This window comes from Anolis carolinensis, chromosome 6 (assembly GCF_035594765.1).
Source record: "Anolis carolinensis isolate JA03-04 chromosome 6, rAnoCar3.1.pri, whole genome shotgun sequence".
Taxonomy (NCBI): Eukaryota; Metazoa; Chordata; class Lepidosauria; order Squamata; family Dactyloidae; genus Anolis; species Anolis carolinensis.
In genome coordinates this window covers 86,148,218-86,162,769 of record NC_085846.1, presented here as the reverse complement: position 1 = coordinate 86,162,769, position 14,552 = coordinate 86,148,218, and the positions used below count along the sequence as shown (strand labels likewise).

The window sequence follows — 14,552 nt, the reverse complement described above, 5'->3', positions numbered from 1 at the left end:
AGTAGCTTATTACAATGATTAAGTCAGCAAGTTATCTTTCTGTAATAAGTAATGATCAGAATAATGAGTAAACTAACTGTTCTTTTCAAGAGCACCTATTCAAATTATTCACTGAAGCAGATTGTAGCACAACTGAGGCTTTGTCGTTGTCAAGTTGTGTGTACTTTCGTGGACTTTTTGAGGCTATGACTGCAGATGGAGCTATTTGATATAGCATGTCAGTGAGGAGAAAGGCTGCAAGGCAGAAAGAGGGGGGAAATCACAGAAAGCTTTTTGATAATCAGTGGGTCAGTCTAGTAGCCTAAACAACTAGGAAAGAGAGGCTGGGGAATTGAGAGAAAAATTTAACATTATATTTTATATGAATAAGCTGAGGTTTACACTATGAAACCAATGGGTGAACCTGAGTTTTCTTTAGAAATATATGCTTCCTGAAATTTGAAGAAAGTAAAAAATGAAACTGCATATAACAGCAAAAATAACATTCAAAAGGCAGTGAAATAAGAACATTGATTGTAATATTTGCTTTTTAACACAACACAGTAAAAATATTTGGCATTGAGAAGTAGAAGAAGTCACATATTTTCAGCTGAAGTTTTAAAGCAAGCATTCTCATAATCTGGGATGGACCAAAGGGAAAAATGTGAAGAGTAGGAAATGAAAAACGAAGAGACCAGATACATTTATGGCTTTTACCGCTGGGGAGGGATAATAGTTCATCAACATTTAGAGTGCTACTGGTTCCCATAGGCTAAATGATAAAGTCTCTACTTGCTGTTTGTCTGTTGACAGCGTCAGCCACTTTGCAGGAGGCTGCACTTTCAATGATGTTGTGCCATAGCTCACAAGAACAAAGGTACTGAACAAATAAGGCTGCTGCTGGAGATCAAATGAGAGATGAAGCTTGAATAATCCTTCCAAAATTTTAGATTGGTAATGGCCATTTCAACTTCTTCCATGTCCCATATGGTCCACCAAATGGTTTGGGTTGATACTGTTCTATATGGTCCACTGATGGTTTTGACTGATACTATAAATAATTTTAGAAGAATCTAACAATGCAGCATACCAGGCAGGAACTTATAATATCGCTAAGTTTTTAAGTGGCCTTTTCTTTAATCAATTTCATTAGGATGCTTTTTGTACAACTGCAGGAAAAGGAGCCTCAGGTTTGCAAACATGGGTCCTTAAGTGCTATATGAAGGTTCCTGCAGAAATGTGAGAAGGGCTGTAGAAATGTGTGAAGGGAGAGGTTTGCTTTTTCTTTGTTCTATTTCACATAATTTATACTGATTTCAAACTATGTTCCTGAGTGTCACAACAATTACTGACCCCATAAATGTGTGTGAAGGCAGGATTCCAGGACATCTGCATTATGAGTAGATGTGATTATAACACTTTACATTAGGGTGCTTTCTGGTCTTATGAAGAATATTTTGTATTAGATATTTCTCCCAATCTGGATTTATTAATCAAAACCTCAATTGTCTGTTGTGCAAGTACCTAATCATTTGGAAAGCCCCATAAGTAGATGAGTCACTGAAGTCTCAATGCCAATGTTTCAGCAATGGTGTTCACACCAAGCTAGGAGACAGTGGGATTTATTAAGAATGGACTTTAGCAGGTTAAATCATGTTATTTTATTACCCTAGTATAAGCCAAGCTTCCCCCATGTAAAGTTTTTTTAAGACAGAAAAGTTGTTTCATTAAATCTATATTACTTGACAATGATTAGAACTAGAATTCAAATGTAAACAAATGTTGTCTTTGGCACATTTAGAAACTTCCTTAGAATATGTGGGAACTGGGTCAAGTGATCAATGTTTCAATGGGAAAGAGCAATTCTCTTAATGATATGGATTCCATGTACACTTTTCTTTTCAGTGTACAGAAATCTTTTACTCCAGTTGTAGGCAGCTCGCTAGAGTAGTTACATTTTTCTCAAAGGAAAATACATAATAAAAAAGGACTAAAAAGGGTGCATATTTTCATTGTGTTTGCACATACTAGTTGATATGTAGGTCATATTTCTATCTACTGTGCTTCTTTCCCAACAGCAGGAGATCCTGGAGCATCAGCGTATCCAGCAGTTGGAAACATACCGGGCTCAGATGGCTGCATTTGGCACGACACAATCCAACAAACGTCAGCCTATTGCCAGGACACAGTCTTCCCCGGCTACTTCTGCAATGCCTTTTCCAGCAATGGATCAGCCCATGCAACATACCCGCATGACTGGTAGGATTCCCTACAGACTCTGCTTAATAGGCAGAGTAAATGCACAATTCATGTAGGATTAATTGATTTAAATGCTATGCATGCCTCCTGAAGCTGTAGCAATGCATTCATTTTTATTTTCAGTCCTACTGGACTTTATGGTGCTATATTAGCTTAAAGTCAACTAGTGTGGCCAATAATATCCACACATAAATTCGTACTGTTGACTGGCTCCTCCAGTCAATCAACAGGTGCATTTGTGGAGTTCTCCAGCCTTTTACCATTTAGTAATCTTTTTTGGCTATATTTTTGCATTACTTGAGATCAACCCCAAATTGAAACAGAAGTCCATGACCAGAGTCTGTAATTCTGGGGTCTACAATAAGCCTCCAGTAGGGATGTCAACGAATGCAAATGCTGGTGTTCTTCACCATGACAAATAATAAACCCATGATTGAAACACAAATGATCTGATCCATTCCTGGGAAGTAAGGATTTAAATATTTATTCATCTCATGCTTCCATGCAGGAGTGAAGCATTTCACATCTTTTCTTTATAGTGGATAAGATTACAAGAGTTTTTGGACATTTTTGATGAAAAACATTTTGGGATTCCCCCCCCCCCCCAAATATTCATTTATGCAAAAATCATTATTTTATATATAAAGCAGTGTGTTCACTCAAAACATGGCTTTGGTCCAGAAAAATATTTTTTTTAAAAAAACTAATAAATTTTCACCAAAAAAGAGGGATTCCATACAAGAAATTTTAGTGGTTTAAGGCAGTGTCTCAATGTGTTGAGTCACCTTTCCTGCTTTTGACAAGAAACCGTGCAAGTGTTCTTTTCATCCCCACTGGGAAGTGACATATTCTATCAGCAAAGAATGATTGGCGTGAACTTCTGCTCCTTGTAGATGAAAATGCACACATGGTGTTTGAATTAAAGAGCGTTTTGGATGGGCTTTGGGTTTCTTTGGTTTTCTTGAAAAGCTCCTCAAAGGGGGTGTGAGCCAAAAACCACTAAACTTCATAAATAACAGTTCCTTAAACATGATTACAGTGGCAATGAAATGGATTGATGGAATACTGACAATCGTTTTATGCAATGCTCATGATGAAGGATGATATTTGAGATGTATTTGGGTTGAATTGAACTATATATAATTATATAATTCCCAGATTCCCAAGTCATCTGTGAGCTAACTGAAGTTTGTGCCTGTTTAATATATATGATATTAAGTCTTTGAAAACAAAAACTTGTGCTACTTGTAGTATTGCCAATATTATGAATTACTGACATTTCAATATAGTTGAATATAATGTAGTGTTGTTTTTAACAACGGTATTGTCGTTGATAATTTTTGAGTGTTCTTCTGGTCACATGTGTCAAACCCAAAGCCTCCAGGCCAATTTTGGCCTTCCTTGTCATTTTATGTGGCCCTCCAGATGCTGGACTACAACTCATGTATTCCTAACCATTAGATACCAGGACTAGACATGATGGGAGTTGTGATACAGTAACACCTGGAAGGCTGCTGTTTGTTCTGTTTAGTCAGGATAGTGGGGTTTCAATTTAGATAAAGACTGTGGATATGATGTCTGACTTTAAAATGTCCTTTAACTTTCCAAAACCTGAGAGCCAAAAGTGCAATTCCCATCATCCCCAGTCTGCATGGCAGATAAAATTGATGGGAGTTGTTCAATAACATTGAGGGATCCCAAAACTAAAGAGCACCTAATACTATGTAAAAAAATGTATAATTGACTTTCTCCATCCATGGATTCAACAACTTTTGAAAGCAACCATAAGGCTGATTTATCCCTCAATGAAAATGACTTTGATATCCATGTTCTAAACCATGGAAAACTATACAAATAAAATAAACTAGGAAAATTTATTATACCTAGTTGGTTGATGGGACCATCAAATCAGAGCTCGGAAAAGTTATTCCATTGGGCTAAATCTTGTACACTCCACCTGTCAGCATAGAGTTGTAAAGAGGAACGTTTCCAAGCTCTAGATTTAGTTTAGTATCATGTGCACCAACGGAGAGAAAATTATTAGCCCATGTACCTAATCTGGTTCACTTGAACCTGCCAATCTAGACTCCAGAGTTCCTCAGCTCCTGCTTTTCCCAAAATTACATCCCTGCAGATAAACCAAGACAACGGGAAAATGTAGGGCAGTGTTTGTTAACAGCTGCATTGTTTGGAGTTTAGTTTGAACAAATAACGTCTGTCCATGTAATCAGACCATTTTCCGAAAGCAATATGGAACACATATCTTGGGCAGCACCTCTGTGAGTGAAGGAGAAACTTGGAATTTTTTTCCTACTTCATGTATTATCCACATTTGCAATGAATGTTCATATAAGTTGTCACCCACTTGGTCCCTTAAGGATAATATACTGATACATCAAAATAAGCACATTTTTGTCTCTGAAGGCCATTTTTCATCCTGTCCTATGTAGGTGCAAGTAAATGATGACCTGAACAATTAAATGAAAAATTGTTTAACCTTTTAAAAAGTCTATAGAAAGGGAAGCAGCAAGTTAATATCTTAGCCCTTTCAGTTTCAATGGGGAATTTTGCCATTGGCTTGAATGAAGACAACATTCCAAGCAGAGTAATTATCTTCCACTAACATTCCACAGCAGCCAGCAATTGAAAACAGTTGTCTCTTCTGCCTGGAGTTTTTCAGAGGTGGGGTAGTATTGGCTGGCTTGAGTTAGGGAATCCACAGGCCTATTTTTAGTAGGCAGCTTCATTGCTGTGTTGTGGTACTGTAGCACACGTGCTGTGTGACCCACAGCTGCAGAAGTGAATTATTTGCACATCCTAAATCAATTTAGATATTTGAAGTGAGTGGAAGGGAGGGGAGTACATTCAGGTTTCATTTTAAATCAGACATTCAGGGTGAGAATATTTGACCATTTGAAAATCCGACTTCTGATGTCAGGGCCCCAGGTCCCAATATTTGATGCGATCCAAGCTATTTTTTGTTAATTCCTTGGACAAAGTAACACAAAATCTGCAGCCTTGTGCACATTTATTTTGGAATAAATTCAGCATAACTTATTGAGACTTCATTCTGATCAGAGATTGTAAACCTTCCTCCCTTTTTGGATTACATTTCTCAAAATCTCTATCCAAAATGGCCAGGAGCCATATTGGGCTCATGGGAACTGTAAGGGGGAAAAGGGAACTTGACCAAATTCTTATTCTGAACAGTTATATAGTTTAGTACATTTTATTCTTTCTATAGGACAAATAGTCCAGTCGTTACACAAGAATATTAATGGACATAAATCTGACATTAGAAAATTTCAACTTTTTTGATCAGGCAGAAAGGGATTTACAGGTTGTGGTCCTTATTACAAAGGAAATCTAGAAATAGAAACTGTTGGACTGAATTATATTCACATATGCCAATCTATTATCAGAGGTATGGACAATGAAAATGGGTTCATGGCACATTACATATCTTAATACAAAAGTCCTTACTATTGCATGCATAACAAAAGGAATCTTCTGAGTTTTGAATTCTGTGAAACTAGCTTTTGTTAAGCAGATTGATTGCTTCCACACATCAGTCTGACCACTGCAAAGTTCTCAAAGGCTCATGCCATGTTGCCCAGCCCTTTGGAAATGTTTCTTATAATTTCATTAGCTTTCTATGCAGAGGTTCTTAGATTAAAGGTCAACATTTTGGATGTGACCATGAGTCTGATGGGCAGGAAATGCTACCTTATAGCATATTCCCTGCTACATCTGAGGAAGCTATTGTTGCTCATTGTTTACATGCTAGACCTTGTCTAGAAGTTTTTCACTACTATTTTGTACTTTTGGAATAAATTTGGATTTAAAAAATCCCAAAAGCACCTTGTTTTGAATTAAGAGAATCACTAATACTTCTCAACTATGTACATTTCTTTCAGCCATATGCAGTGGATGGGCAATTTGAATAAAGGCCATGGTATTTACCCAACATCATATCCCTCAGTGGACACACCAGTGGTTGAGTTAGATTATTTTAGTCTTGAGATGTAATGCTCCCTCTTTTTAGATGGTAGCATGCACTATGTTGCTTCAAAATATGGTATTAGTCACCCCACATTTGCAGGCTTTTTTCCTCTTTCTCATAAACAGTAAACTGGTCTTCTACCAAAAAATGAATTGTTATATCTCCAATAGCGGAAACCTAAGACTGTAAGCTTAATAGTCTATAGGAAGGCTATATCTAATATCCTCACAAGAATTCTGGTCTAGATTCTACTCTGCCTGTGCTTTGAAGAAAATGTAAAGAGACTGAAAGACATTCATGTATTTTAATTGTTGCTTAAATTTTGGCTCTCATTCCATTTGATGTACAACTGGAATAACTAAATCTGATTAGAACTGGCTAAATATACTTCTCTGTACTAGTAGCAAATTGCATCCTTCCATCCATCTACATCAAGCTGTGAAATAGCCCAGGAGAGAGAGGGAGACTTTCAAACAAGTTTTCCTTTTTCTAACAGTAAAAATACAGCAACAACACAATATCAGCTGGCTTTGAGGTGGTGTAATGGTAGGCTGGTTCCAATTATTATGAAGCATTTATAATAGTGTAGGTATCATTTTTCATTATTTATATTTGTTTTTTGTATTGAAGGTATTGTGTATGACGCCCTCATGTTGAAACACCAGTGTATGTGTGGCGGTTACAGCAACCACCCAGAGCATGCGGGAAGAATACAGAGCATCTGGTCAAGGCTGCAAGAAAGTGGGTTACTAAACAAGTGCGAGGTAATCACTGTCGTTGGCATAAAACATGACTAGAGGAAGTTAATCATGCAGTCACCTAGAGATTCTTAATATGAACATTTAAAATCAAATCTGTGAATAATCAATTCAACAGACGTCAAAACCACAAATGTGAAGGGACGTCTGTATGTCCAAATTGTTGTTCATTCCATTGTGTCTACAAGTGAGGCATCGCCTTATATTTTCTAGAATTAGATTAATTTTAACTTCTGTTTGGGATAAAAATAAACTGATGCAGTTCATTGTGAGTTTCTACAGACTAAAATGGGTTAGATAGACTGCTTATAATAGTAACTGCAAGGAAGTGTATAATCATTAGGCAGAGAAGATGGTGCAGACAGCACTGCTAATTAGACTTCATTCAAGAATCTAATAAGAATATTACCCCATCACAGCATAAATGCCATGAATCAAATATATCCAGAGTTTGAAAAGATTAGATTTTAGATTACAACTCTAAAGGTCCCCAAGCAAACTTATAGGTGTTCTTGCTAAGGGATTCCGATAGCTATAATTCTAGAAAGTAACTTTTCGAAACTCAAATGTTTTTATTTTCTTTTAGGCCAATCATCATGCTGTCATAGTGTTCATACATATGTGTTCCCACAAGAACTGTGTGGTCTGTGAAAGAGTAAAATGATAGGTGTTGGATTAAGAAGCCAGGATTTATGTTTCCACATTCCTTATGTACAATCAAAAAAGTTATTTATTATAAGTGTTAAAGTTTTAATGCCTGTGCTGTTTTCCTGTTCAACTTTTCCTGAGCCAAGGGAATGCTCCTGGTTCATTCAAGTACTGGTGCAACAAGCAAGATGGGCAATTTGTGGTCTTCTGGATTTGTCAGGCTGCAACTCACACCGCCACACTATTGCTGGTGGCAGTTGCAATGGAACACACATGGGAGGAGAAAAATGTGCACCCTGATCCAGAAATTCACAATATTTTTATCCACAGGATGGGAATTTTTTAGGTACTATTCTCGGAATGTCTGAGGTTTAATACATAGGGCAAAATCATAGGCATTAGATAGTCCTCATGAGAACGGAAACACACATTTAGTCTTAATGATTCCTCAGTTTTACTGTTTTTTGAGAAACCTGCATCTTCTATATCCATGGTTAATCCATGGAGAAAACATCAGCAAATTTATTCTAATCTCCTATATTGATCTAAGGTCCCTAACTTCTGACCTCTGAGGCAGTTGCTTCACATGACTTAAGGGCAGATATGTCCCTGAGTGAGCTTGTGTATTCAGAAGCAGAATCACACAGGGAGCAATGCATACATATGCCTCTTCCTTGCTATTGGCATTGCCACCCATCCCTAAGGATTCTTCTATTAGGACATCATGGTTATGTTGTTATTCTTGTGGTTTATTTCTTCTGGGACACATCATTTGCAATTTGCCTTTTCAAGTCTTCCAGTACAAGTCTCTCTTTTGAACATTAAAAAAAATAATTGGAGAAGGGTTACAAGCCCTGAGCATAATCACCAGGAAGTAAGTCCCATTGAACTCAGTGGGGCTTAGTTCTGGGTAAACATATCCAGGGCTGGCCTACAAATCATTCCAAAGGTCTTTTTACAAACAGACAATCTGTTGTTTTTCTCTCCTCAACTAGAGTCAAGTTTATAGCACTTCAGAGTGTCTGGGTTAATAGACAAAAGTGCTACAATGACTAATAATTACCCCAGCCTCTTAAATATTTCAATTAGTTTTTACTCAGTGCAAATGAAGGGGTCTTCTACAGTACCAACCACCTGGGGTTTCCTCATTGATTTGCTATGCAGTCATCTGAAGCACATTCCAGGAAAAACATTTATATTATACCACATCCCTTTTCCCTTCCTTCAAGAAAATACATATAACGTTTAGGAGAATGAAAGAATGTTATCAATCACCTGGCCTATCAAGATCAGTGTTTTTTAAAGTAGCCCCAGAAGAACCATTATGAAGTTTATTGTCTCCACTAAGTAACAGTGTGTTCTTGATTTTATGCAACTATGTTCCAAGCATTGTTCCTCATGAAGTTTTTTAAGACTGTTAAGCTAAAAAAAAAAAAGTTGGTCAGAGGTTCCACCAAGGTGGAAGGTGATATAACATTTTAGAACCCATGAACAAAGCAGAGGAATGAGGAATAAGCCAACAGTTGACTTTATTATGGAAACTCTTGAAAATTATTCTGGACTCAATGCACAGGGCTGTTGCCCACCAACTTTCTTCAGGAGCTCTTCAAATTCCAGCTCCTCGGATGCAAAGGACTGACATAAAGTTATAAAATCTAACATTTCACTTTAAATAGCATTTGGATGTGAACTGGGTTTGAATTTTTTCTCAGGCAAAATATCAGAGAATATATAGTGGAAGCCTAAATGTTTTTAATAAGATTAGCAAAATTTCTCAGGGGGAAATATCACCATCACTAAAATAAATAACTGATTTCTGCATAAAGGTGTTTCAACATAAGTTATAAGTCTTTTGTATAGTGAAAATTGCATTTTCCATTCTTGGGTATGTTCCAGTTTAAAATTGTGAAAAGAAAATAAAGGCTTCCATTACTTCCTTTGGAGACCATTTTGAGACTTAGTCCAAGTGTTAGGAAATATATTTGAATTATTTAAGTGGGGAAACACAAATTCAATTCATTAGGTCAAGCTGACAGTCTGTTGACAGTCACCGAAATGGTCTCTTTCCCCAAAGGTTTGTTTGCCTTTGAAAACAAAAAAATGTTAGCGTTGGAATACAAGTGTGGACTATAAATCTTTGTGAAAGTTGTTTCCTTCTGGCTCACACAACATCAATTACATTACAGAACCTGTTACCAGAACCTTATATAAAACAGTCTTGATTTTTAGTAGTGGGGAAAAACCCCCGAATTCCCAAGATAGCAGAGAGGTGATACTAGTGAAGCTGAAGCTGTAGTGGATCCAAATCTTTCCTGGCCTGAAAACTGGGCCAAAGAGTGGCTCATAGTTAACTTGTAACCCACGGGAATTTAATATGCAGCCACTCAAGCTCCCTTGTGACTCCCGGTCTCATACTCTTACATTGTAAACATGTTTTAATGTCATTTGAGAGAAAGTTTTCACCCTAAAATACACTCAAAACTAGTCACAAATACAACAGTTTGCTTTTGTCGCATTCATAATTTCTTCAGAGGTGGTGGTTTAGCAAACTTCTGTTGGTCTTGCTAGTATCCTTTCTACATTTTCTTCCTTAGCACCTTAAATCTACTCCCATTGGCTTCCCTCAAGGGAACAGAGAACAATTGTTCTTCATAATGCAAACGTTCTAAACATAGGAGACAAGTAAACATACATTGGAACTTGCTGACCATCCACTGCAGCCTTAATGGTGATGGTGGTTTTGGTCTATCACATACCTTAGAGTGGCTCTCCTCTCGCACTAAATTTGAGTAGGCTAGTCTTCTAAAGCAGTGACTCTCAACCTGCGGTCCCAGGTGTTTTGGCCTACAACTCCCAGAAATCCCAGCCGGTTTATCAGCGTTTAGGATTTCTGGGAGGTAAAGGCCAAAACATCTGGGGACCCACAGGTTGAGTACCACTGTTCTAAGGAGACCCAGAGTGATATATGTGCTTCAGCATTGAACTATGACTCTGAAGACTAAGGTCTGGATCCCCATTCAACCATGGAAACCCACTGGGTGTTCTATGGCAAGCCATGCTCTTTAAACTTTAGCGAAAGGAAAGTCAACCCCTCCTCTGAACAAATCTTGCCAAGAACAGCCTGTGATAACATTGCCTTTGACCATAAGTCAAAAACAGTTTGAAGGCCCACAAAAACAACAATTCTTCTAAGCCTAGGAGAAGTTAGCAATTGAGCTGTGATGATGTAGGCATATAGAGAATGGTAGTCCTGCTTATAATTCAGATAGATGCAGAAAAACCAAATACACACTTTACGACATCCACAGTGCAGGCTGCCTACTCATGGTCTGTAGCTATCTATCGATATGTGTCAGTATGCCCGATGAAATGAATACATGGTCTTCCTGTACAAATATTCATGAAGCATTTGCTTCTGTTTGTTTTATCTGAGGCCCAAACTAAATGGCACATCATTTATTCATTTGTTCATCATTCATTCACCCATTGTTTGGATAGGGTTTTTTTCTTAAGTGAAAGCACAGGCATAGGGAGTCCCAGTCCAGAGGGGCAACCTTTTATTGTTTATTTACCTTGAATCAGTTCACACACACACACATACATTCCTGCTAGTTAGACTTTTTTTAAAAAAAGACTCAGTTCATCATTCAATTTCATGTATGAATGTATGGTATGGTATGCTGGCATCCGTTATATGAACAATATCATGTTTAGGTTCAAAATAGGGAATATTTCTTTCTCTAGATACTGCTCTCACATTTATAATTGCTCACTACTGGCCATGCTGACTGGGGCTGGTGGCAGTTGAAGTGTAATAATATTCAGAAAATGTCATGTGTCCTAATCATGGTATGGTTCAAATAAAATGTCAACTCACCAAGTTGGAGGTGGATGGGATGCATTTATTGTTTGGTATGTCAAGTGCTGTGTTATTTTAACATGTTTGCTTTGTTGTGAGATCAATGTGTTGAGTAAAAAGTCCCCATGCTTTCACTCTCTTGCATAGTATCAAATAAACTTGGTGTCACATTCCTGTATGATGCAATTATTACTACCCATGATTAATCCGATTAAATGTTATTTTGGATTTGCTTTCTTTCCCCTCCCCGTCTATTATCAGTAGAATAGTATAAACCTCTGCTGCTTTCTTTCAGCGGATTCGAGGTCGAAAAGCCAGTTTGGAAGAAATACAGCTGGTCCATTCTGAACATCATTCATTGCTGTATGGCACCATTTCCCTGAACAGACAGAAGCTGGACCCCAGGAAAATCCTAGGTCTGTGAAGGGTTCTATTCTACTGAGAACAGCACATTCCAGCACTGCCATTAGTCATAGCTGGTGTCAGTTTAAAATACTTGGCAAGCAGCATAAAAAACAAAAACGAGTATCACTTTTTCCAAAGGCAATGCATTGTGGAAATAAAATGTTTAAGCAGCAGCCAACATAGATTAGGAAAAGTTCCAGCAGTAAAAGCACTCTCTCTCCCTCCTTCCCTCTCTCCCCTTCTCTCTCTATCTCTCTTTGATGATCATGTATGGATATTAATTGTTTTTGATATTCACATCTACATTGCAATGAATGGTCTAGTGAAAGGATGAGCAAACTCCCATAAAGGATCACATATGATCCATATCCCAAATGGATGGTGTTAGGCCTGTTTCACCAGATCAACCCTACCATATAGCAGTGTGAAGAAACCTGTTTCAGGCAGTGCTCAGATGGAAGTGGTTGGGAAAGGTAAATTAATGCAAGGAACTGCTACCTAAAGATTTCAGCACCATTTCTATTGTGCTATTTATTGACACCCAAATCCCTGAACCAGTATGGGTTTTTGTTACTTACTTACTTACTTACTTACTTAGGCGATCCCCCGTAGAACGAGGACAAATGTTTTCCATCTCTGGTATCTTGGGAGTGTGTCCGTAGGTGGCTGAAGAGACCTATTCTTGATCCGCATGTTCTCCCACAGTGAGGACATCGGTTTCCAGGTGGAAGGCGGTCCCGGTCAGGGTTGGCTTGACGGGCCTTCCTCTTGGCACGTTTCTCCCTTAAGCCCTCCATTCGTGCCTCTTCGAACTCCGCAGCACTGCTGGTCACAGCTGACCTCCAATTAGAGCGCTCAAGGGCCAGGGCTTCCCAGTTCTCAATGTCTATGCCACAGTTTTAAAGGTTGGCTTTGAGCCCATCTTTAAATCTCTTTTCCTGCCCACCAACATTATGTTTCCCATTCTTGAGTTTGGAGTAGAGTAGCTGCTTTGGAAGACGGTGATCGGGCATTCGGACAACGTGGCCAGTCCAGCGGAGTTGATGGCGTAGGAGCATCGCTTCAATGCTGGTGGTCTTTGCTTCCTCAAGCACGCTGACATTTGTCCACCTGTCTTCCCAAGAGATTTGCAGGAATTTTCTGAGGCAACGCTGATGGAAACGCTCCAGGAGTTTAGTGTGATGTTTGTAGACCGTCCTTGTTTTGCAGGCATAGAGCAGGGTTGGGAGGACAATGGCTTTATAAACAAGCACCTTGGTATCTCTACGGATGTCCTGGTACGGGTTTTTGTAGTAGGTATGGGATTGTGCAGGGCTCTAGATGTTGCTGGATTGCACTTCCCATCATTCCTCAACATTGGTTGTGTTAGAGCTGAGGGGGCCCTGAGGCCCTGAAGTAACAACTGTTAGAAGGTTAAGTCAGTCCCACCTCTGAATTGTAGCTACTGAATATATAAATGTAGCACAGTATGATAAAGAGTTTTCAGTGTTGTGCCAACACATTTGCCATGATTGTCCTAACTTTGTGCCAGCCATCAGCTGTGCCCAGAGAAAATTCAATAAATAGAATTTCTAGTGCCTACATTATATACACAAAGTTACACAACATAACTGGTTATGTAGGATTGCAGCAAGTAATAATAGCAAAGGATATGTAAAAGCTTTTGGAAAGCAAAGATAATAAGGGAACTAGGAACAATTGCAATGGCCCATACACCATTCCAAACAACAGAACTTATCATGGCTTCCAAAATGGCACCATAATAATTCCTTCAATAAGGACAATTCAGGATTATTTTCTGTTTGGGGTTTCTGTCCCGCTCTACTCCTGATAATGGCAAAGTAATAACTGCTAAAATTGTGCATCAGGCCATCTCAGTGGGTAATGCTTCATTTTAAGTAGATCGGACACATAAGGAATGCGCACTGTATGTGTGAATATATTACAGCTCCAGGGCATCCTTTTCATGCTCTTTTCCAGAATCACTACTGGCCTGACGGTGATGATAATGGAAACCACTAAAGACCTTCAGACCTTTCCTGCTTCTGATTAACTTGTACATAATGCAATGTATGTGCATTGACAAACACTGGCACAAGATCATCATGCTATAAGCTTGCAACAAACTGGAAATATTGTGCATTACAAAGTCAGCCACAGTACTAAACAGATAATGAGAATATATTTTAGAAGATTGGGGTTTCTTGACACAATGCAGAGAAACCAAGATTGTACTCATTATTTTGCCAGTTTCCAAAGACTATTAACTCTGCCAAAAAGATTGTGTAGATCTATCTTGTTTGGATCATTTCTTCACTGTACAATGTTCTCCCTGCTAGGACAGAGCAGGGGCTGACTCTACAGGATCTGTGATTCTTGTGCCTTATCCTATAATAGCGATGAGTTGTTTGACTCATTGGCAGATAGTTATTTGTACTCAGCAAGACTTTAATTTACTCCTGGGTTGTGCCACACTGTGACCTTGAATATGTAGGTTGACCTAGAACAGGATGGGCAAAATGTGATCCTCCAGATTTGATTTACCAACTCCCAACATTTCACGCTACTGCCTATACTGGCTAGCACTATGAGGAGTTGCATCCCTATGACATTTGGAAGACTGCACTTTCCCCTGTGCTGT

The 14,552-nt window shown here is 38.5% G+C and overlaps 1 protein-coding gene across 4 annotated transcripts in view; it reads left to right on the top strand.

Annotated features, from left to right (window-relative positions):
* hdac9 (histone deacetylase 9) overlaps nucleotides 1–14,552 on the top strand; it is a 511,618-nt gene that overhangs the window by 344,076 nt on the left and 152,990 nt on the right. For all 4 annotated transcript variants that reach the window (XM_062957772.1, XM_062957771.1, XM_062957774.1 and 1 more), the window contains 3 exons: nucleotides 2,058–2,238; nucleotides 6,872–7,005; nucleotides 11,802–11,922. In XM_062957772.1, coding sequence (XP_062813842.1) covers nucleotides 2,058–2,238; nucleotides 6,872–7,005; nucleotides 11,802–11,922 — 436 coding nt within the window. The remainder of the gene's footprint in view (nucleotides 1–2,057; nucleotides 2,239–6,871; nucleotides 7,006–11,801; nucleotides 11,923–14,552) is intronic.